The 24423-nt window shown below is 45.1% G+C and overlaps 1 protein-coding gene across 4 annotated transcripts in view; it reads right to left on the bottom strand.

Moving 5' to 3' along the window:
* Window positions 1-3687: 3687 nt before the first annotated feature.
* acsl6 (acyl-CoA synthetase long chain family member 6) overlaps window positions 3688-24423 on the bottom strand; it is an 83728-nt gene continuing 62992 nt past the window's right edge. For all 4 annotated transcript variants that reach the window (XM_067424032.1, XM_067424029.1, XM_067424030.1 and 1 more), the window contains exons 14-20: window positions 23422-23590; window positions 19610-19698; window positions 14515-14631; window positions 13513-13656; window positions 13324-13425; window positions 13171-13242; window positions 3688-5081 (exon numbers count right to left, since the gene is read on the bottom strand). In XM_067424032.1, the coding sequence (XP_067280133.1) occupies window positions 4941-5081; window positions 13171-13242; window positions 13324-13425; window positions 13513-13656; window positions 14515-14631; window positions 19610-19698; window positions 23422-23590 (834 nt within the window). In that variant the 3' untranslated portion in view covers window positions 3688-4940. The remainder of the gene's footprint in view (window positions 5082-13170; window positions 13243-13323; window positions 13426-13512; window positions 13657-14514; window positions 14632-19609; window positions 19699-23421; window positions 23591-24423) is intronic.

Genomic DNA, 24423 nt, shown 5'->3' on the forward strand with positions numbered 1-24423 from the left:
CATAGCAAACTTTGACACAAATGCCACAACACACACCAGTGCTTGGCTTGGCCATTTTGTACAGCATTGAGTGAAGGTGGCTCCTCCCCTTTTAGTTTAATTGATTACCTTTGATTCTCCTCTGGACCTGTAGAGTTTATCCATCTCTGGCACCCACAGCTCTGCGTTTTGTATGTCTGCGGTTACACAAAAATTAACATCGTACCCACATCAAAATTTGTTGTATGCATATAAACGGAAAAATATATATATTTTTTGCATCCATTCTCAAAAATATGAATATCTTATTCCCATTGGCAGTCCAAGCCACCACAAGGCCAGAGTAACACATTTGGCCACAAAGATAGCTTTTTATGTCGTATTATGAAGCAGATGTGCCTGTATAAGCTCACATTAAAATTACTGCTATTATCCGGTCTATCCGTTGTCAGATTGAGCTGCAAACATCCATGACAGATTTGAACTTATCCAAACAGGAAAATAATCATGGCCACCCGACATGAATTTTCCGGCAAGGAGCCAAAAACCGAAACATGAAGTCCGACACTTTCTGCTTCCTATAGGGATGCTTGTGCTGTTTGAATAGTTTATCAAAGATGGAGTGAAATAAATGCAATATTTGTCAAATACACAGATGTTTCAAAGACATCATAGTTATTAGGGGTGGGGCAAAAAAAAATCGATATGCCGACGAGACGTTATCGATACTCTAGCACCAAGTATCAATATATGTTTTGTATAGGCTACATAGGCCTACCCACAGCTGCGTTCAGTCGCTTCCGTGTTTATCTAAGCGCAGGGCTCCAGACTGGATATATACTTATATACTGGATATATACTCCAGACTGCCGAATATACACTAGCGTCTGTGAATATTAAACTGCAAAATACTATTTAATAATTACTGAACTCTTGCATGTTTTGCATCTCTGAACGACGGGCACTGATCTGTTATTATCTATTGCGCTGATGCACGCGAGTGCACACACACACACACACACACACACACACACACACACACACACACACACACACACACACACACACACACACACACAGCCCCTAAACCTACCTATCACACAAACACACACACACACACACACACACACACACACACACACACACACACACACAGCCCCTAAACCTACCCATCACACAAACACACACACACACACACACACACACACACACACACACACACACACACACACACACTGCCCCTAAACCTACTCATCACACAAACACACACACACAGCCCCTAAACCTACTCATCACACATACACACACACACAGCCCCTAAACCTACTCATCACACTAACACACACACACACACAGCCCCTAAACCTACTCACACACACACACACACACACACACACACACACACACACACACACACACACACACACACACACACACACACACACACACACACACACACACACACACACACACACACAGCCCCTAAACCTACTCACACACACACACACACACACAGAGCCCCTAAACCTACCTATCACACAAACACACACACACATACAGCCCCTAAACCTACTCATCACACACACACACACACACACACACACACACACACACACACACACACACACACACAGCCCCTAAACCTACCCATCACACAAACACACACACAGCCCCTAAACCTACCCATCACACACACACACACACAGCCCCTAAACCTACCCATCACACAAACACAAACACACACACAGCCCCTAAACCTACCTATCACAAGAAACATTATTGTATTATAGTTGTATAAATGCACATTATGCCCTCATGGTTTAAGCCAGTCAGTGACGCTCCATCTGACACACTAGCAGACGACTAACTTAAACTCATTTATTACACGGCTCTGTGAAATACTTGATTCTGATTGGTCAATCGCTCATTCCAGCGGTGTGTTATTTCCAGATAACACACACACCGCTCATCCGGGTACTGCGAGTTACTTGACCGGTTCTACTTCTGTGCTTAACGCTGGCGCCATCTTGTGGCTTAAACAGCCGTGGGTTACAATGGAAGACTTCACGGCGGGTTTCCTTCATAAAGTTTTTAATATGGATATTTTTCTGACACAGACGCATCGATTGGAATCAGAAGGCTCTATTAACCCATCGGAGTCGTGTGGAGCACGTTATTTGACGGACAGCTGCATTTTTTATGGACTTCAAACACAACTACAACTACTGCTGGGATTAACGTTAGCCTGGACTTTTTAAATATAACTCTGATTGTATTTGTCTGACAGAAGAATGCCATAAACACCTATAATGACTTGAGGGTGAGTAAATCAGAGGCTTGGTTTCATTTTTGGCTGAACTAACCCTTTCAGCATTCATTTTCAACATTTAGCAGCAATAGATAAAGGCTTAAAGCAGTACGGAACTGTTTTTCTTCGCAGAAGCTTTGCGTAAGAGCTAATCAAATATTTATTCTCAAGACAATATTTTGTGTCTAATAATTATTTATTTGAGACTAGCCAGACGGACAGATGATCAACAGAAACTGACCAATGAAATCATCAGGGCGGGCTTTAGCTGATTTCTGTTGATCATCTGTCTGTCATCGTCTAAAGCCCGCCCTGATGATCCCATTGGTCAGTTTGTGTTGATCATCTGTCCATCATCAGCTAAAGCCCGCCCTGATGATCCCATTGGTCAGTTTCTGTTGATCATCTGTCCATCATCGTCTAAAGCCCGCCCTGATGATCTCATTGGTCAGTTTCTGTCGATCATCTGTCCATCATCGGCTAAAGCCCGCCCTGATGATCTCATTGGTCAGTCTCTGTCGATCATCTGTCCGTCGTCGGCTAAAGCCCGCCCTGATGATCTCATTGGTCAGTCTCTGTCGATCATCTGTCCGTCGTCGGCTAAAGCCCACCCTGATGATCTCATTGGTCAGTTTCTGTTGATCATCTGTCCATCATCGGCTAAAGCCCGCCCTGATGATCCCATTGGTCAGTTTCTGTTGATCATCTGTCCATCATCGGCTAAAGCCCGCCCTGATGATCCCATTGGTCAGTTTCTGTTGATCATCTGTCCATCATCGGCTAAAGCCCGCCCTGATGATCTCATTGGTCAGTTTCTGTTGATCATCTGTCCATCATCATTTAAAGCCCGCCCTGATGATCTCATTGGTCAGTTTCTGTTGATCATCTGTCCGTCATCGGCTAAAGCCCGCCCTGATGATCTCATTGGTCAGTTTCTGTTGATCATCTGTCCGTCATCGGCTAAAGCCCGCCCTGATGATCTCATTGGTCAGTTTCTGTCGATCATCTGTCCGTCATCGGCTAAAGCCAGCCCTGATGATCTCATTGGTCAGTTCCTGTTGTTCATCTGTCCGTCATCAGCTAAAGCCCGCCCTGATGATCTCATTGGTCAGTTTCTGTTGATCATCTGTCCGTCATCATTTAAAGCCCGCCCTGATGATCTCATTGGTCAGTTTCTGTTGATCATCTGTCCGTCATCGGCTAAAGCCCGCCCTGATGATCTCATTGGTCAGTTTCTGTTGATCATCTGTCCGTCATCGGCTAAAGCCCGCCCTGATGATCTCATTGGTCGAACCGAACCTGAGCTCAGATGCTGTGGGCGGGGCTGAGTCCGGCTGGCATCCTTAAGTCACTGATTTAAATGAGGACACTTCACATACTCTCAAGACCATCACAACCAATAGAATTACAAAGAATTCTTCTTTATTTTTACATTTTTTGCACACACTCATCATCACTATTTTTCTGTATATGCAGAGATGTACATGCGCATAAAAGACTTTATTATCAGGAAAAGATGCAGGTGAACTGTTTCAATAACCAAAAAAAGTTTTTCTTCCTTTCTCCAAATTTGAACACAATATAAAACGTGTAAGGCTCTCATGTTCAGACTGTTAATGTCTAATAGCTGTTTGACTGAAAGACTTTGACTGCTTTAGACAGAGACTGGCCGTCGTTCTTCAGTCTGACCGCTGAAATCAGCAGGAATGTAGACTCATCAGGTTTATTTGTGTAAAATGCGTCCAAATGAAGTTACCTTTAGAATAACCTCTGACGGTAATAAATAAATGAATAACGGAATAACCCTGATCATTAAATTAGCTAAAAACATTCTAACAAACACAATATAGGCCAGACTGAACGGTGGCATGTTAAGTTCATCATGTTTTAATGCCATAAAACGAAAGCTAAAGTAACCAAGAATATATCAACATCTCTGCAGATTCATATTTTCCCCATTCCTGTCCCCTCGTGAAATACAAAGATAAAGTTCTGATATCATTCAAGAGCAGATTCAAATCTTATTGGTTTCTCTACACTTCAAACCATTGCTTAAATAGTTTCACATCTAGTTTTCTTCAAAATGTACGCTACTATTGAAATACTTTGGGATGGAAAAGAACTGAAAAGCTAGTTGATCCGTAAGGTCAGCCCGGTATTGCATGGCATATGCTCACTTTGATCAAGCGAGCCTCACTTGTAGGCCTTTCCTACATAGACAAGCATCATATGGTGTAAAATGTCTTCTGATGCTGTAAAGGAGCTGGGAATGTCCGTCGTGGAACGCCGGAGCACAGCATGCATGGCTTTTAGCTGGGAATGTGCCATTAGAATTGCCTTTGGATCCACAAATGAAACATGAATGGATGAACTTTGGGTTACGTTGCTCTCCTCGAGTCAAGCATGCATGCGAGCTGGAACTGCTTCTTCTTTCTGAGGAGACTCGATCTGATGCAGCTCGCCACCGACTCCTGACATTCACGGCCAAAGGGGGAATTACTCGTCTAATAACTCGCCGGTAAGCTCATGCTTGGTCTTGACGCCCACGGCTCAGTCGGAGCAATTAGTGCCTGCTAGTTTTGAGCGAGGAAGAACAAATAGTGAAGGAATGCCAATGTCGATTAAACGTCCTCATCTTTTGGTGACGGAATAATTACATGGAGATGTTGCTGTACAGTTGTTCGATTTCCACCTTGAAATACTCCTTCAGCTCTGGTCTCTTTGCTTTTAAAGTGGGGGTCAGCAATCCGTTTTGTATGGAGAACATTTCTTTGTGAATGTGGATGTCTTTAACCTGAGAGGAGGCAAACAGAGGATCATGAATCATTTTAAATACATTTAAAGAATTATGTAGAGATCACAGTGGGAAGATCTAGCACATGCAGAAATGACATGCTTCACCTTTAAATTAGACTAAATATAAAAGGTTTGGTCCCACTTTATATTAGGTGGCCTTAACTACTATGAACTTAAATCAAAAAAAGAAGTACAATGTACTTATTGTGTTCATATTGTATTGCTGTGCGTGTTTGATGATATTGAGTTGGGATATAGGTAAAGTTAGAGACAGGTGTGGTGGTGTGGGTCAGTTTAAGGGTAAAGTTGAGGTCAGGTGTGGTGATGTGGGTCAGTTTAAGGGTAGAGTTAGGGACAGGTGTGGTGGTGTGGGTCAGTTTAAGGGTAAAGTTGAGGTCAGGTGTGGTGGTGTGGGTCAGTTTAAGGGTAGAGTTAGAGACAGGTGTGGTGGTGTGGGTCAGTTTAAGGGTAGAGTTAGGGACAGGTGTGGTGGTGTGGGTCAGTTTAAGGGTAAAGTTAGGGACAGGTGTGGTGGTGTGGGTCAGTTTAAGGGTAAAGTTAGAGTCAGGTGTGGTGGTGTGGGTCAGTTTAAGGGTAAAGTTAGGGTCAGGTGTGGTGGTGTGGGTCAGTTTAAGGGTAGAGTTAGGGTCAGGTGTGGTGGTGTGGGTCAGTTTAAGGGTAGAGTTAGGGTCAGGTGTGGTGGTGTGGGTCAGTTTAAGGGTAGAGTTAGGGTCAGGTGTGGTGGTGTGGGTCAGTTTAAGGGTAAAGTTAAGGTCAGGTGTGGTGGTGTGGGTCAGTTTAAGGGTAGAGTTAGAGACAGGTGTGGTGGTGAGGGTCAGTTTAAGGGTAGAGTTAGAGACAGGTGTGGTGGTGAGGGTCAGTTTAAGGGTAGAGTTAGAGACAGGTGTGGTGGTGTGGGTCAGTTTAAGGGTAAAGTTAAAGTTAGGGACAGGTGTGGTGGTGTGGGTCAGTTTAAGGGTAGAGTTAGGGTCAGGTGTGGTGGTGTGGGTCAGTTTAAGGGTAAAGTTGAGGTCAGGTGTGGTGGTGTGGGTCAGTTTAAGGGTAGAGTTAGAGACAGGTGTGGTGGTGAGGGTCAGTTTAAGGGTAGAGTTAGAGACAGGTGTGGTGGTGAGGGTCAGTTTAAGGGTAGAGTTAGGGACAGGTGTGGTGGTGTGGGTCAGTTTAAGGGTAGAGTTAGAGACAGGTGTGGTGGTGAGGGTCAGTTTAAGGGTAGAGTTAGGGACAGGTGTGGTGGTGTGGGTCAGTTTAAGGGTAGAGTTAGAGACAGGTGTGGTGGTGAGGGTCAGTTTAAGGGTAGAGTTAGAGACAGGTGTGGTGGTGAGGGTCAGTTTAAGGGTAGAGTTAGGGTCAGGTGTGGTGGTGAGGGTCAGTTTAAGGGTAGAGTTAGGGACAGGTGTGGTGGTGTGGGTCAGTTTAAGGGTAGAGTTAGGGACAGGTGTGGTGGTGTGGGTCAGTTTAAGGGTAGAGTTAGGGACAGGTGTGGTGGTGTGGGTCAGTTTAAGGGTAGAGTTAGGGTCAGGTGTGGTGGTGTGGGTCAGTTTAAGGGTAGAGTAAGGGACAGGTGTGGTGGTGTGGGTCAGTTTAAGGGTAGAGTTAGGGTCAGGTGTGGTGGTGTGGGTCAGTTTAAGGGTAGAGTTAGGGTCAGGTGTGGTGGTGTGTGTCAGTTTAAAGGTAGAGTTAGGGTCAGGTGTGGTGGTGTGGGTCAGTTTAAGGGTAGAGTTAGGGTCAGGTGTGGTGGTGTGGGTCAGTTTAAGGGTAGAGTTAGGGTCAGGTGTGGTGGTGTGTGTCAGTTTAAAGGTAGAGTTAGGGTCAGGTGTGGTGGTGTGGGTCAGTTTAAGGGTAGAGTTAGGGTCAGGTGTGGTGGTGTGGGTCAGTTTAAGGGTAGAGTTAGGGACAGGTGTGGTGGTGTGGGTCAGTTTAAGGGTAGAGTAAGGGACAGGTGTGGTGGTGTGGGTCAGTTTAAGGGTAGAGTTAGGGACAGGTGTGGTGGTGTGGGTCAGTTTAAGGTTAGAGTTAGGGACAGGTGTGGTGATGTGGGTCAGTTTAAGGGTAGAGTTAGGGTCAGGTGTGGCGGTGTGGGTCAGTTTAAGGGTAGAGTTAGGGACAGGTGTGGTGGTGTGGGTCAGTTTAAGGGTAAAGTTAGGGTCAGGTGTGGTGGTGTGGGTCAGTTTAAGGGTAAAGTTAGGGTCAGGTGTGGTGGTGTGGGTCAGTTTAAGGGTAGAGTTAAGGTCAGGTGTGGTGGTGTGGGTCAGTTTAAGGGTAAAGTTAAAGTTAGGGACAGGTGTGGTGGTGTGGGTCAGTTTAAGGGTAGAGTTAGGGTCAGGTGTGGTGGTGTGGGTCAGTTTAAGGGTAAAGTTAAAGTCAGGTGTGGTGGTGTGGGTCAGCTTAAGGGTAGAGTTAGAGACAGGTGTGGTGGTGTGGGTCAGTTTAAGGGTAGAGTTAGGGTCAGGTGTGGTGGTGTGGGTCAGTTTAAGGGTAGAGTTAGGGTCAGGTGTGGTGGTGTGGGTCAGTTTAAGGGTAAAGTTAGGGTCAGGTGTGGTGGTGTGGGTCAGTTTAAGGGTAAAGTTAGGGTCAGGTGTGGTGGTGTGGGTCAGTTTAGGGGTAGAGTTAGGGTCAGGTGTGGTGGTGTGGGTCAGTTTAAGGGTAAAGTTAGGGTCAGGTGTGGTGGTGTGGGTCAGTTTAAGGGTAAAGTTAAGGTCAGGTGTGGTGGTGTGGGTCAGTTTAAGGGTAAAGTTAAGGTCAGGTGTGGTGGTGTGGGTCAGTTTAAGGGTAGAGTTAGAGACAGGTGTGGTGGTGTGGGTCAGTTTAAGGGTAAAGTTAGGGTCAGGTGTGGTGGTGTGGGTCAGTTTAAGGGTAAAGTTAGGGTCAGGTGTGGAGGTGTGGGTCAGTTTAAGGGTAGAGTTAGGGTCAGGTGTGGTAATGTGGGTCAGTTTAAGGGTAAAGTTAGGGTCAGGTGTGGTGGTGTGGGTCAGTTTAAGGGTAAAGTTAGGGTCAGGTGTGGTGGTGTGGGTCAGTTTAAGGGTAAAGTTAGGGTCAGGTGTGGTGGTGTGGGTCAGTTTAAGGGTAAAGTTAAGGTCAGGTGTGGTGGTGTGGGTCAGTTTAAGGGTAAAGTTAAGGTCAGGTGTGGTGGTGTGGGTCAGTTTAAGGGTAAAGTTAGGGACAGATGTGGTGGTGTGGGTCAGTTTAAGGGTAGAGTTAGGGTCAGGTGTGGTTGTGTGGGTCAGTTTAAGGGTAAAGTTAAGGTCAGGTGTGGTGGTGTGGGTCAGTTTAAGGGTAGAGTTAGGGTCAGGTGTGGTGGTGTGGGTCAGTTTAAGGGTAAAGTTAAGGACAGGTGTGGTGGTGTGGGTCAGTTTAAGGGTAAAGTTAAGGTCAGGTGTGGTGGTGTGGGTCAGTTTAAGGGTAAAGTTAAGGTCAGGTGTGGTGGTGTGGGTCAGTTTAAGGGTAAAGTTAGGCACAGGTGTGGTGGTGTGGGTCAGTGTAAGGGTAAAGTTAGGGTCAGGTGTGGTGGTGTGGGTCAGTTTAAGGGTAGACTTAGGGTCAGGTGTGGTGGTGTGGGTCAGTTTAAGGGTAAAGTTAGGGAAAGGTGTGGTGGTGTGGGTCAGTTTAAGGGTAGAGTTAGTGACAGGTGTGGTGGTGTGGGTCAGTTTAAGGGTAAAGTTAGGGACAGGTGTGGTGATGTGGGTCAGTTTAAGGGTAGAATTAGGGACAGATGTGGTGGTGTGGGTCAGTTTAAGGGTAGAGTTAGGGTCAGTTGTGGTGGTGTGGGTCAGTTTAAGGGTAGAGTTAGGGTCAGGTGTGGTGGTGTGGGTCAGTTTAAGGGTAAAGTTAGGGACAGGGTTTGGTGGTGTGGGTCAGTGTAAGGGTAAAGTTATGGACAGGTGTGGTGGTGTGGGTCAGTTTAAGGGTAAAGTTAGGGTCAGGTGTGGTGGTGTGGGTTAGTTTAAGGGTAAAGTTAGGGTCAGGTGTGGTGTTGTGGGTCAGTTTAAGGGTAAAGTTAGGGACAGGTTTGGTGATATGGGTTAGTTTAAGGGTAAAGTTAGGGACAGGTGTGGTGGTGTGGGTCAGTTTAAGGGTAGAGTAAGGGACAGATGCGGTGGTGTGGGTCAGTTTAAGGCTAGAGTTGGGGTCAGGTGTGGTGGTGTGGGTCAGTTTAAGGGTAAAGTTAGGAACAGGTGTGGTGGTGTGGGTCAGTTTAAGGGTAAAGTTAGGGACAGGTGTGGTGGTGAGGGTCAGTTTAAGGGTAGAGTTAGGGTCAGGTGTGGTGGTGTGGGTCAGTTTAAGGGTAGAGTTAGTGTCAGGTGTGGTGGTGTGGTTCAGTTTAAGGGTAGAGTTAGGGTCAGGTGTGGTGGTGTGGGTCAGTTTAAGGGTAGAGTTAGGGACAGGTGTGGTGGTGTGGGCCAGTTTAAGGGTAAAGTTAGGGTCAGGTTTGGTGGTTTGGGTCAGTTTAAGGGTAGAGTTAGGGTCAGGTGTGGTGGTGTGGGTCAGTTTATGGGTAAAGTTAGGGACAGGTGTGGTGGTGTGGGTTAGTTTAAGGGTAACGTTAGGGACAGGTGTGGTGGTGTGGGTCAGTTATAGGGTAGAGTTAGGGACAGATGCGGTGGTGTGTGTCTGTTTAAGGGTAGAGTTAGGGACAGGTGTGGTGGTGTGGGTCAGTTTAAGGGTAGAGTTAGGGACAGGTGTGGTGGTGTGGGTCAGTTTAAGGGTAGAGTTAGGGTCAGGTGTGGTGGTGTGGGTCAGTTTAAGGGTAGAGTTAGGGACAGGTGTGGTGGTGTGGGTCAGTTTAAAGGTAGAGTTAGGGACAGGTGTGGTGGTGTGGGTCAGTTTAAGGGTAAAGTTAGGGTCAGGTGTGGTGGTGTGGGTCAGTTTAAGGGTAGAGTTAGGGACAGGTGTGGTGGTGTGGGTCAGTTTAAGGGTAGAGTTAGGGACAGGTGTGGTGGTGTGGGTCAGTTTAAGGGTAGAGTTAGGGACAGGTGTGGTGGTGTGGGTCAGTTTAAGGGTAAAGTTAGGGTCAGGTGTGGTGGTGTGGGTCAGTTTAAGGGTAAAGTTAGGGACAGGTGTGGTGGTGTGGGTCAGTTTAAGGGTGGTGTTAGGGTCAGGTGTGGTGGTGTGGGTCAGTTTAAGGGTAAAGTAAGGGTCAGGTGTGGTGGTGTAAGTCAGTTAAAGGGTATAGTTAGGGACATGTGTGGTGGTGAGGGTCAGTTTAAGGGTAGAGTTAGGGACAGGTGTGGTGGTGAGGGTCAGTTTAAGGGTAAAGTTAGGGACAGGTGTGGTGGTGAGGGTCAGTTTAAGGGTAGAGTTAGGGACAGGTGTGGTGGTGAGGGTCAGTTTAAGGGTAGAGTTAGTAAGGGTAGAGTTAAAGTTAGGGTCAGGTGTGGTGGTGTGGGTCAGTTTAAGGGTAGAGTTAGGGACAGGTGTGGTGGTGTGGGTCAGTTTAAGGGTAGAGTTAGGGACAGGTGTGGTGGTGTGGGTCAGTTTAAGGGTAAAGTTAGGGACAGGTGTGGTGGTGTGGGTCAGTTTAAGGGTAAAGTTAGGGACAGGTGTGGTGGTGTGGGTCAGTTTAAGGGTAGAGTTAGGGACAGGTGTGGTGGTGTGGGTCAGTTTAAGGGTAGAGTTAGGGTCAGGTGTGGTGGTGTGGGTCAGTTTAAGGGTAAAGTTAGGGTCAAGTGTGGTGGTGTGGGTCAGTTTAAGGGTAGTTAGGGACAGGTGTGGTGGTGTGGGTCAGTTTAAGGGTTGAGTTAGGGACAGGTGTGGTGGTGTGGGTCAGTTTAAGGGTAAAGTTAGGGTCAGGTGTGGTGGTGTGGGTCAGTTTAAGGGTAAAGTTAGGGTCAGGTGTGGTGGTGTGGGTCAGTTTAAGGGTAAAGTAAGGGTCAGGTGTGGTGGTGTGGGTCAGTTTAAGGGTAGAGTTAGGGTCAGGTGTGGTGGTGTGGGTCAGTTTAAGGGTAGAGTTAGGGACAGGTGTGGTGGTGAGGGTCAGTTTAAGGGTAGAGTTAGGGACAGGTGTGGTGGTGAGGGTCAGTTTAAGGGTAAAGTTAGGGACAGGTGTGGTGGTGAGGGTCAGTTTAAGGGTAGAGTTAGGGACAGGTGTGGTGGTGAGGGTCAGTTTAAGGGTAGAGTTAGTAAGGGTAGAGTTAAAGTTAGGGTCAGGTGTGGTGGTGTGGGTCAGTTTAAGGGTAGAGTTAGGGACAGGTGTGGTGGTGTGGGTCAGTTTAAGGGTAGAGTTAGGGACAGGTGTGGTGGTGTGGGTCAGTTTAAGGGTAGAGTTAGGGACAGGTGTGGTGGTGTGGGTCAGTTTAAGGGTAAAGTTAGGGACAGGTGTGGTGGTGTGGGTCAGTTTAAGGGTAGAGTTAGGGTCAGGTGTGGTGGTGTGGGTCAGTTTAAGGGTAAAGTTAGGGTCAGGTGTGGTGGTGTGGGTCAGTTTAAGGGTAGAGTTAGGGACAGGTGTGGTGGTGTGGGTCAGTTTAAGGGTAGAGTTAGGGACAGGTGTGGTGGTGTGGGTCAGTTTAAGGGTAAAGTTAGGGTCAGGTGTGGTGGTGTGGGTCAGTTTAAGGGTAAAGTTAGGGACAGGTGTGGTGGTGTGGGTCAGTTTAAGGGTGGTGTTAGGGTCAGGTGTGGTGGTGTGGGTCAGTTTAAGGGTAAAGTAAGGGTCAGGTGTGGTGGTGTGGGTCAGTTTAAGGGTAGAGTTAGGGTCAGGTGTGGTGGTGTGGGTCAGTTTAAGGGTAGAGTTAGGGACAGGTGTGGTGGTGTGGGTCAGTTTACAGGTAGAGTTAGGGACAGGTGTGGTGGTGAGGGTCAGTTTAAGGGTAGAGTTAGGGACAGGTGTGGTGGTGAGGGTCAGTTTAAGGTTAAAGTTAGGGACAGGTGTGGTGGTGAGGGTCAGTTTAAGGGTAGAGTTAGGGACAGGTGTGGTGGTGAGGGTCAGTTTAAGGGTAGAGTTAGTAAGGGTAGAGTTAAAGTTAGGGTCAGGTGTGGTGGTGTGGGTCAGTTTAAGGGTAGAGTTAGGGACAGGTGTGGTGGTGTGGGTCAGTTTAAGGGTAGAGTTAGGGACAGGTGTGGTGGTGTGGGTCAGTTTAAGGGTAGAGTTAGGGACAGGTGTGGTGGTGTGGGTCAGTTTAAGGGTAGAGTTAGTAAGGGTAGAGTTAAAGTTAGGGTCAGGTGTGGTGGTGTGGGTCAGTTTAAGGGTAGAGTTAGGGACAGGTGTGGTGGTGTGGGTCAGTTTAAGGGTAGAGTTAGGGACAGGTGTGGTGGTGTGGGTCAGTTTAAGGGTAGAGTTAGGGACAGGTGTGGTGGTGTGGGTCAGTTTAAGGGTAGAGTTAGGGTCAGGTGTGGTGGTGTGGGTCAGTTTAAGGGTAGAGTTAGGGTCAGGTGTGGTGGTGTGGGTCAGTTTAAGGGTAAAGTTAGGGTCAGGTGTGGTGGTGTGGGTCAGTTTAAGGGTAGTTAGGGACAGGTGTGGTGGTGTGGGTCAGTTTAAGGGTAGAGTTAGGGACAGGTGTGGTGGTGTGGGTCAGTTTAAGGGTAAAGTTAGGTTCAGGTGTGGTGGTGTGGGTCAGTTTAAGGGTAAAGTTAGGGTCAGGTATGGTGGTGTGGGTCAGTTTAAGGGTAAAGTTGTGTCAGGTGTGGTGGTGTGGGTCAGTTTAAGGGTAGAGTTAGGGTCAGGTGTGGTGGTGTGGGTCAGTTTAAGGGTAAAGTTAGGGTCAGGTGTGGTGGTGTGGGTCAGTTTAAGGGTAAAGTTAGGGTCAGGTGTGGTGGTGTGAAAAAAGGTGTAAGGGAATTGTGAACAGTGTAATTAAAAAGCTACAGAAATTAATTACAGATGTACTTACAAGCAGGCCATTCTTAAAATGTAAGTACAATGTAAAACATGTATGTACACAATAAGTGCATCATAGCAAATTATTAATTTAAACATTAGTACATAACAAGTAAGGCCATCAAATATAAATTGGGTCCAGATTTCTAGTTAATTGAACCAAGTCTTAAAACCTATGTGATCACTTTGGCAACGGATATTCATCCTAAAGAATAATAACGGTGGTTTGCTACTGTAGTTGTTGGCTTTGTGAACGCACCTGTTCGAATGAATGGAGGCCGCTGGCTTTTCCCAAACGTACCATGTCATCCAGGATGGCTTTCTTCAGGTCCTTTACACGTGACACAAGAGACAATGGTTAGTCATTTGGTGAAGCGCAGCACAGCCGTACGAGATCAGGGTTAAGTCTTACTTTATTGTCACACAGCTTGTCGAAGCATCCTTCAAAACCTTTCTTCTGAGCCCATGAGGGAAAGACCTCAGGATCTGGGACGATGATTCCCACCAGACACGACTGCACACATAATCATTCAGAGGTTATCAGCTAGCAGCACAGCTAACTCACTCTGGAGATGATTTTAGAGAAGGGTTACCGACTGACCTGGAGGCTGTCCCCGTGGACGTAGAGCTGAGACACGGGCTCACTGCGGATGTAGATGTTTTCTATCTTCTCTGGGGAGATATACTCGCCTTGAGCTAACTTAAAGATGTGCTTCTTCCTATCAATGATCTTCAGTGTGCCGTTCTGAAGGACAGACAAATGGAAGGAGTTCAGTTTATATATATATATATATATATATATATATATATATATATATATATATATATATATATATATATATATGTCATTAAAACCAATGAAGAAGAGCAAGGTTGGTTATGCAGTGTTAATGCCTTTCACACCAAAGTTAGGTTTGATTCAACACACTATATCATTAAAGTAAGCCTGTTCCGTGCTTGTGTTTGGAGAAATGTAGAGGAGACTCAGGTCAAGCAATATCTATAGACCTATACACTGAGCAAAATGGTAACACCTAAATGAACAGGTTTCAATGAACCAACCTATATACATTAATGTTAGAGGTTGAATCAGCTGGAGGTAGCTTTTTAACTCTTTCCCTGCCAATGGCAGAATCTGTGTTTTCACTGTTTTATGGTAGGGGGCGCTGTTACGCATCTTCTGAAAGAGTACTGAATCTCCTGATCAAAACACAGAAGAAGACATTGCTTATGCACACTTTATAGTCTTTGAAAAAAACAACGATTTTTGTTCAACAGCTTTTTGTTCAAAATGACATTTTAATTAAACGTACACATTCAAGTGGTGATTAAAAATAATGCATGAAGCTAGAGTAAAACAGAGGGTCTGTTCTTTCTTTTGATAAATGGCATGTTCAGATATTCATAAAACAAAATATTCTGGGGGCCGTGAAACTTTTGTGAATCTGTTCAATAATATTGACGGTGGCTGGAAACTTCTTTAAAAACGCTTGTGAGGAAAGAGTAAAGTGACTGCAGGTTTACAGTGCAGTGGACAGCAGAAGGACAGCAGTGTGATGCTCCTGCTCATCGAGTGTATATTAAGGAGAAAGTGCTTTTATACCGGCAGCCATTTCCCAATGTCTCCGGTGTGCAGCCATCCGTCTGTGTCCAGCGTCTCCGCTGTTCTTACAGGATCCTTCAGATAACCCTTAAAGACATTTGGGCCTTTCACACAGACCTGAGGCAAAAAATAAAAATAAAGAGGAGAATAAGAAGAATAATGGGTGATGTTTTAATAATGGCATAATCTATGTTTAGTGAGAGAGAGCTTTGTGCTCATTGGCTAGCTCATGTCTAGACAAATGCATGGAGACATGACTCTCCATCAGCTGTTGAACAGGGACAGCATGGCTCCCTGTTGCAGAATAAATTTGGCGTAAGGCTGGTGCCAGGAGGTCTGGACTGAGAAACAAAGAACTGTCCTAAGAATTAACATTTAAACAGTCCCCTGCGACACCACACCGATACACTCACACTCTGCATATTACCACCTTTATTTGCCTTTTTACACTTTAGGAAGACACAAGCTATATAACGTGAAGTGTGTACAATGAAACACTATATGTATCTTTTGAAATGTCTCAGTGTCTGGTAAAGTGTTCTCATTCTCCCAGCTATTATAAAAACCTCCAAGAAGTTTTAATAAATTAAGAAAATATTGAATGCCAGTAAGAAGGTGACCTCCCACAGATCTATAATACAGGATGCCTCCTGAATGATAATTAATGTCTCCCTTCACAGCTGTTGAGAACTCATTCAAACTAAAATTCTGATTGGGGCCAAAATCTAATTAATTTTTTTTGGTTAAAACGTCTGACTTCTCGTTACAGTATAACGTCTGACTTCTCGTTACAGTATAACGTCTGACTTCCTGTTACAGTATAACGTCTGACTTCTCGTTACAGTATAACGTCTGACTTCCCGTTACAGTATAACGTCTGACTTCCCGTTACAGTATAACGTCTGACTTCCCGTTACAGTATAACGTCTGACTTCCCGTTACAGTATAACGTCTGACTTCCCGTTACAGTATAGCGTCTGACTTCCCGTTACAGTATAACGTCTGACTTCTCGTTACAGTATAACGTCTGACTTCTCGTTACAGTATAACGTCTGACTTCCTGTTACAGTATAACGTCTGACTTCTCGTTACAGTATAACGTCTGACTTCCCGTTACAGTATAACGTCTGACTTCCCGTTACAGTATAACGTCTGACTTCCCGTTACAGTATAACGTCTGACTTCCCGTTACAGTATAGCGTCTGACTTCCCGTTACAGTATAACGTCTGACTTCTCGTTACAGTATAACGTCTGACTTCTCGTTACAGTATAACGTCTGACTTCCTGTTACAGTATAACGTCTGACTTCCCGTTACAGTATAACGTCTGACTTCCCGTTACAGTATAACGTCTGACTTCCCGTTACAGTATAACGTCTGACTTCCCGTTACAGTATAACGTCTGTCTTCCCGTTACAGTATAACGTCTGACTTCCTGTTACAGTATAACGTCTGACTTCTCGTTACAGTATAACGTCTGACTTCCCGTTACAGTATAACGTCTGACTTCCCGTTACAGTATAACGTCTGACTTCCCGTTACAGTATAACGTCTGACTTCCCGTTACAGTATAACGTCTGACTTCCCGTTACAGTATAGCGTCTGACTTCCCGTTACAGTATAACGTCTGACTTCTCGTTACAGTATAACGTCTGACTTCTCGTTACAGTATAACGTCTGACTTCCTGTTACAGTATAACGTCTGACTTCTCGTTACAGTATAACGTCTGACTTCCCGTTACAGTATAACGTCTGACTTCCCGTTACAGTATAACGTCTGACTTCCCGTTACAGTATAACGTCTGACTTCCCGTTACAGTATAGCGTCTGACTTCCCGTTACAGTATAACGTCTGACTTCTCGTTACAGTATAACGTCTGACTTCTCGTTACAGTATAACGTCTGACTTCCTGTTACAGTATAACGTCTGACTTCTCGTTACAGTATAACGTCTGACTTCCTGTTACAGTATAACGTCTGACTTCCCGTTACAGTATAACGTCTGACTTCCCGTTACAGTATAACGTCTGACTTCCCGTTACAGTATAACGTCTGACTTCCCGTTACAGTATAACGTCTGTCTTCCCGTTACAGTATAACGTCTGACTTCTCGTTACAGTATAACGTCTGACTTCCCGTTACAGTATAACGTCTGACTTCCCGTTACAGTATAACGTCTGACTTCCCGTTACAGTATAACGTCTGACTTCCCGTTACAGTATAACGTCTGACTTCTCGTTACAGTATAACGTCTGACTTCTCGTTACAGTATAACGTCTGACTTCCCGTTACAGTATAACGTCTGACTTTTTGTTACAGTATAACGTCTGACTTCCCGTTACAGTATAACGTCTGACTTCCCGTTACAGTATAACGTCTGACTTCCCGTTACAGTATAACGTCTGACTTCCCGTTACAGTATAACGTCTGACTTCCCGTTACAGTATAACGTCTGACTTTTTGTTACAGTATAACGTCTGCCTTCACGTTACAGTATAACGTCTGACTTCCCGTTACAGTATAACGTCTGACTTCTCGTTACAGTATAACGTCTGACTTCCCGTTACAGTATAACGTCTGACTTCCCGTTACAGTATAACGTCTGACTTCCCGTTACAGTATAACGTCTGACTTCCCGTTACAGTATAACGTCTGACTTCCCGTTACAGTATAACGTCTGACTTCCCGTTACAGTATAACGTCTGACTTCCCGTTACAGTATAACGTCTGACTTCCCGTTACAGTATAACGTCTGACTTCCCGTTACAGTATAACGTCTGACTTCCCGTTACAGTATAACGTCTGTCTTCCTGTTACAGTATAACGTCTGACTTCCCGTTACAGTATAACGTCTGACTTCCCGTTACAGTATAACGTCTGACTTCCCGTTACAGTATAACGTCTGACTTCCCGTTACAGTATAACGTCTGACTTCTCGTTACAGTATAACGTCTGCCTTCACGTTACAGTATAACGTCTGACTTCCTGTTACAGTATAGCGTCTGTCTTCCCGTTACAGTATAACGTCTGACTTCCCGTTACAGTATAACATCTGACTTCACGTTACAGTATAACGTCTGACTTCCCGTTACAGATAACTTCTAGTTACAGTATAGCGTCTGACTTCCCGTTACAGTATAACGTCTGACTTCCCGTTACAGTATAACGTCTGACTTCTCGTTACAGTATAACGTCTGCCTTCACGTTACAGTATAACGTCTGACTTCCCGTTACAGTATAACGTCTGACTTCCCGTTACAGTATAACGTCTGACTTCCCGTTACAGTATAACGTCTGACTTCCCGTTACAGTATAACGTCTGACTTCCCGTTACAGTATAACGTCTGACTGCCCGTTACAGATAACTTCCAGTTACAGTATAGCGTCTGACTTCCCGTTACAGTATAACGTCTGACTTCCCGTTACAGTATAACGTCTGACTTCCAGTTACAGTATAACGTCTGACTTTTTGTTACAGTATAACGTCTGACTTCCCGTTACAGTATAACGTCTGACTTTCCGTTACAGTATAACGTCTGACTTCCCGTTACAGTATAACGTCTGACTTTTTGTTACAGTATAACGTCTGACTTCCCGTTACAGTATAACGTCTGACTTCCCGTTACAGTATAACGTCTGACTTTCCGTTACAGTATAACGTCTGACTTCCCGTTACAGTATAACGTCTGACTTCCCGTTACAGTATAACGTCTGTCTTCCCGTTACAGTATAACGTCTGACTTACCGTTACAGTATAACGTCTGACTTCCCGTTACAGTATAACGTCTGACTTCCCGTTACAGTATAACGTCTGTCTTCCCGTTACAGTATAACGTCTGACTTCCCGTTACAGTATAACGTCTGACTTCCCGTTACAGTATAACGTCTGACTTCCCGTTACAGTATAACGTCTGACTTCCCGTTACAGTATAACGTCTGACTTCCCGTTACAGTATAACGTCTGACTTCTCGTTACAGTATAACGTCTGCCTTCACGTTACAGTATAACGTCTGACTTCCCGTTACAATATAACGTCTGTCTTCCCGTTACAGTATAACGTCTGACTTCCCGTTACAGTATAACGTCTGACTTCTCGTTACAGTATAACGTCTGACTTCTCGTTACAGATAACTTCCAGTTACAGTATAGCGTCTGACTTCCCGTTACAGTATAACGTCTGACTTCTCGTTACAGTATAACGTCTGCCTTCCCGTTACAGTATAACGTCTGACTTCCCGTTACAGTATAACGTCTGACTTCCCGTTACAGTATAACGTCTGACTTCCTGTTACAGTATAACGTCTGACTTCCCGTTACAGTATAACGTCTGACTTCTCGTTACAGTATAACGTCTGACTTCCCGTTACAGTATAACGTCTGACTTTTTGTTACAGTATAACGTCTGACTTCCCGTTACAGTATAACGTCTGACTTCCCGTTACAGTATAACGTCTGACTTCCCGTTACAGTATAACGTCTGACTTCCCGTTACAGTATAACGTCTGACTTTTTGTTACAGTATAACGTCTGACTTCCCGTTACAGTATAACGTCTGACTTCCCGTTACAGTATAACGCTTGACTTCCCGTTACAGTATAACGTCTGACTTCCCGTTACAGTATAACGTCTGACTTTCCGTTACAGTATAACGTCTGACTTTTTGTTACAGTATAACGTCTGACTTCCCGTTACAGTATAACGTCTGACTTCCCGTTACAGTATAACGTCTGTCTTCCCGTTACAGTATAACGTCTGACTTCTCGTTACAGTATAACGTCTGACTTCCCGTTACAGTATAACGTCTAACTTCCCGTTACAGTATAATGTCTGACTTCCCGTTACAGTATAACGTCTGTCTTCCCGTTACAGTATAACGTCTGACTTCCCGTTACAGTATAACGTCTGACTTCCCGTTACAGTATAACGTCTGACTTCTCGTTACAGTATAACGTCTGACTTCCCGTTACAGTATAACGTCTGACTACCCGTTACAGTATAATGTCTGACTTCCCGTTACAGTATAATGTCTGACTTCCTGTTACAGTCCTGTTACACTTCAGTGTCTGAAGTGAAGCGTAAGTGTACGTAACAAACCTCGCCCTCTCCTTTAGCAGCAAAGTAGTTCTTCTCCGCCACATCCACCAGTTTAATGAGGTTACACGGCAGCGGAGCTCCAACATGACCTGCAGACAGAGAAAGAGAGAATACCTCAATAACTTCATCATTATGAGCTGTAGTGTGCTTTTCCAAAACTCATGTCATGTCCTCCATAAACACCACACACAGACCCGTAGCTCTCAGTGTGTGACAGACAGGTGTTAGAGAAGATAATAACTGAGAAACACAGAACACAGTCTTCAAAGGGTTAGTTTACCCATAAATGAAATGTCTGTCATTAACTCCTCTCCCTAATGTCGTTCCACACCCGTAAGACCTCCGTTCATCTTCACACACAGTTTAAGATATTTTATATTTAGTCTGAGAGCGTATGCAAGGGTAAATATAAAATATCTTAAACTGTGTGTGAAGAGTAACGGAGGTCTTACGGGTGTGGAACGACATTAGGGGGAGTCATTAATGACATCAGTTTCATTTTTGGGTGAACTAACCCTTTAATAGACATCAGTACTAAGTGTTATACAAAAACAAGCCACTGGAGGGCGGCGTTGATTCACAGTGGCTGTAGATTTGACAGCAGGGCAAATCATATTTGTCTTAGAATCCTGGATCCACATCAGCTCAGTGTTAGAGGATATCATCCGGATCACTAACTGGGCGGTTCTGCTTCAACTCAGTCCAGAAACACAAGCTCATGTGGATTTATTTTACTGACTTCCAAAGTTTGCATATGTCACGTGACGACATGTGGCCATTGAGAGATCGCTGTGCCATGCCCAGTCCTCTGTAAAGTGAGGTGTGTGTGTATCATATGTTTAAAAATAGAAAACCTGCAGAGTGTGATGTCACATTACAACTATTGTGGAGTCTGTCGAAATAGTCATGACATCTAGATCTGCTAGTGAAGGCCAGCCATCAATCACACTGGATCGCACACATTTGTGTCCAATGCAATGGCACAAGAGAATTGTTAGTTAAGAGAGAAAGATGAGTAATGTGAAACCAGTCAGAAACACAACCTGTTTTATCATTTACTGCCAAGGTAATAAATCTCAGAGTGCAGCGATCTCAATGGAAATATGAGAGACTTCTCTAGATTCGTGATGTTGATAACTGTGAAAGAGTCCATTAATCATCATGTGCTCTAATATTCACAGCACACTGACTTAAACACTCCAATTACACACAAATGTATTCGTTTTCTCAACTTATATTTATGGTTTTATTCAAACATCAAATTTTGATTTACTGTTATTAATAAAAAGTTAGTTTACTTACTATAAATAAAGGTCAAATGGTTACTGAAACATGTTTTTCTGTGCCGTCAGTAAAGCCAGAACATGTTATTTAATGCGGTTATTTTCCTGTGGGGAGTGTTATTATTTAATAGCCTGACGTGGTCATACTCAATTCTCCATGCTCCATTGGGCTGTGATTATGGGGCGTGTTTCAACCCAACCAGGAAAGACCTCGACTGGACAGACCAACAGCCAATCAGAGCAGCGGAGCGACGCATAATGTTAGTGCTCAAATGTCAACTCAACTGCACTGTGTTGCCAAGTCTGCGGTTTTCCCGCCGGTTGTTTTCCATGTCCGTGGGTTGAAGCGACCTCAATTATGTGATAAATAGAATCAGGAATGCCAATTTTAGCAGCAACCTTGGCAAAATAAATTTTTTGGGCTTGCTTTGGGCTAGTATTTGGCGGGTTTTGTTGTAAAAACTTGGCAACCCTGTCTGCACGCGCGCTGGAATAAGTAACATTAGAAGAAAAAGATGAGTGTAAACGATCTTTGCCGGTGTTGTAAAAACAGAATTTAAGGATACACAGAGAACTTCCCAACACGATCATCACTTCAGAGAGAAATAGTGAAGGAGATGGAGATACGAACAAGCTCTCCGTTTAAGATTAGAGAACTCAACCCAAGAGCCTTTGATGACGAGATGATTACGGTACTGTTGATCATCTGTCCGTCATCGGCTAAAGCCCGCCCTGACGATCTCATTGGTCAGTTTCTGTTGATCATCTGTCCGTCATCGGCTAAAGCCCGCCCTGATGATCTCATTGGTCAGTTTCTGTTGATCATCTGTCCGTCATCGGCTAAAGCCCGCCCTGATGATCTCATTGGTCAGTTTCTGTTGATCATCTGTTCATCATCAGCTAAAGCCCGCCCTGATGATCTCATTGGTCAGTTTCTGTTGATCATCTGTCCGTCATCGGCTAAAGCCCGCCCTGATGATCTCATTGGTCAGTTTCTGTTGATCATCTGTCCATCATCAGCTAAAGCCCGCCCTGATGATCTCATTGGTCAGTTTCTGTTGATCATCTGTCCATTCTCGGCTAAATCCCGCCCTGATGATCTCATTGGTCAGTTTCTGTTGATCATCTGTCCGTCATCGGCTAAAGCCCGCCCTGATGATCTCATTGGTCAGTTTCTGTTGATCATCTGTCCGTCATCGGCTAAAGCCCGCCCTGATGATCTCATTGGTCAGTTTCTGTTGATCATCTGTCCATTCTCGGCTAAATCCCGCCCTGATGATCTCATTGGTCAGTTTCTGTTGATCATCTGTCCGTCATCGGCTAAAGCCCGCCCTGATGATCTCATTGGTCAGTTCCTGTTGATCATCTGTCCGTCATTGGCTAAAGCCCGCCCTGATGATCTCATTGGTCAGTTCCTGTTGATCATCTGTCCGTCATCGGCTAAAGCCCGCCCTGACGATCTCATTGGTCAGTTTCTGTTGATCATCTGTCCGTCATTGGCTAAAGCCCGCCCTGATGATCTCATTGGTCAGTTTCTGTTGATCATCTGTCCGTCATCGGCTAAAGCCCGCCCTGATGATCTCATTGGTCAGTTTCTGTTGATCATCTGTCCATCATCGGCTAAAGCCCGCCCTGATGATCTCATTGGTCAGTTTCTGTTGATCATCTGTCCGTCATCGGCTAAAGCCCGCCCTGACGATCTCATTGGTCAGTTTCTGTTGATCATCTGTCCGTCATTGGCTAAAGCCCGCCCTGACGATCTCATTGGTCAGTTTCTGTTGATCATCTGTCCATCATCGGCTAAAGCCCGCCCTGATGATCTCATTGGTCAGTTTCTGTTGATCATCTGTCCGTCATCGGCTAAAGCCCGCCCTGATGATCTCATTGGTCAGTTTCTGTTGATCATCTGTCCGTCATCGGCTAAAGCCCGCCCTGATGATCTCATTGGTCAGTTTCTGTTGATCATCTGTCCGTCATCGGCTAAAGCCCGCCCTGATGATCTCATTGGTCAGTTTCTGTTGATCATCTGTCCGTCATCGGCTAAAGCCCGCCCTGATGATCTCATTGGTCAGTTTCTGTAGATCATCTGTCCGTCATCGGCTAAAGCCCGCCCTGATGATCTCATTGGTCAGTTTCTGTTGATCATCTGTCCATCATCAGCTAAAGCCCGCCCTGATGATCTCATTGGTCAGTTTCTGTTGATCATCTGTCCGTCATCAGCTAAAGCCCGCCCTGATGATCTCATTGGTCAGTTTCTGTTGATCATCTGTCCATCATCAGCTAAAGTCCGCCCTGATGATCTCATTGGTCAGTTTCTGTTGATCATCTGTCCATCATCAGCTAAAGCCCGCCCTGATGATCTCATTGGTCAGTTTCTGTTCAGCAATAATTACTCCTCTATGGATCAAGTCCAGACCGAACCTGAGCTTCAAATGCTGGCATCCAGGCTAGTTATTTGAGGTAAACTGAACAGTAATGCCTAAATGGTGAATGTGTGTAAATGTAAAAGTGGTGAGTGTGTGTTCTGACCGGATGTCCAGTCTCCAGGTGTGGTGAAGGTGCATCCGGCGGTGCACTCCGTCTGCCCGTACGCCTCGTACACCTGGCAGCCCAGAGCCGCCCTCAGGAAGCCCAGCACTGACGGAGACGCTGGAGCTGCTCCAGTGATGATCATCCGCAGCCTGCCGCCCAAACTGGCCTGAGGACACACAGGTCAGACACTAGATTATTTTTCTCACCCCATTGGCAGATCATTTAGCCTGTTTTACGCAAAAACTCACTTTATTTGGATTTTATTTTCAACGAAACAAGAAAACGTATCTTATGTTGTTTTACTTCCAGTTCTATTTATGGAGTGCAGTATAACATGTCTTAATACTTCTTTTCTTTTTTAACACTGTATTTTTCTTCTATTCTCCCTTTACTCCACACCTCTGTCTGTGCTCTGAACGGCTCGTCTGCTTCCTGCTTCTCTGAAGCCCCTCCCTCTGAAAAACGCAATGCTCTTAGATTGGTCAGATGGCCAAATGTAGTTTCCTGTATTTTTATTGGCTGAAGTGCCAAGCACAGGTTAAGGCCACGCCCCTTCACATTACGGGCAGAAGTCACATCTGCGGAGACTAGCGAGGGTTTATGATGTCACCAACCCAGGAAGAAGCTCGTTGTAGTCCAAACCGGCCATTTTTGTAGGCAATAAACTGCCGTAACTTTAAAAGACAATATCTCCGTTTGCAGTGAACTTTCAGCGCTGTAACTTTGCAGAGACTGTTTATGCTCAAGCAGCGACATTACACACTAACTAAAGCTAAACAAGTCAAATCACATGCAAACACCCTTTTAAGAATATTTAGATATTTAGACTAGAAACAAGTCAAAATGACTGAGTAAGAAGAGCATGTTTGCAGTGTAAATCAACCAGGCCCCACATCGTTATGCTGCCCATTATTTATTATAATGAGGAATATTGTGGCGTGTGTTTCTGGAAGGGAAACTGAACACAAATGGCAATTCTGGATTAGACCAGTATAAACC

The sequence above is a fragment of the Pseudorasbora parva genome, chromosome 18 (assembly GCF_024679245.1).
Source record: "Pseudorasbora parva isolate DD20220531a chromosome 18, ASM2467924v1, whole genome shotgun sequence".
Classification (NCBI taxonomy): domain Eukaryota; kingdom Metazoa; phylum Chordata; class Actinopteri; order Cypriniformes; family Gobionidae; genus Pseudorasbora; species Pseudorasbora parva.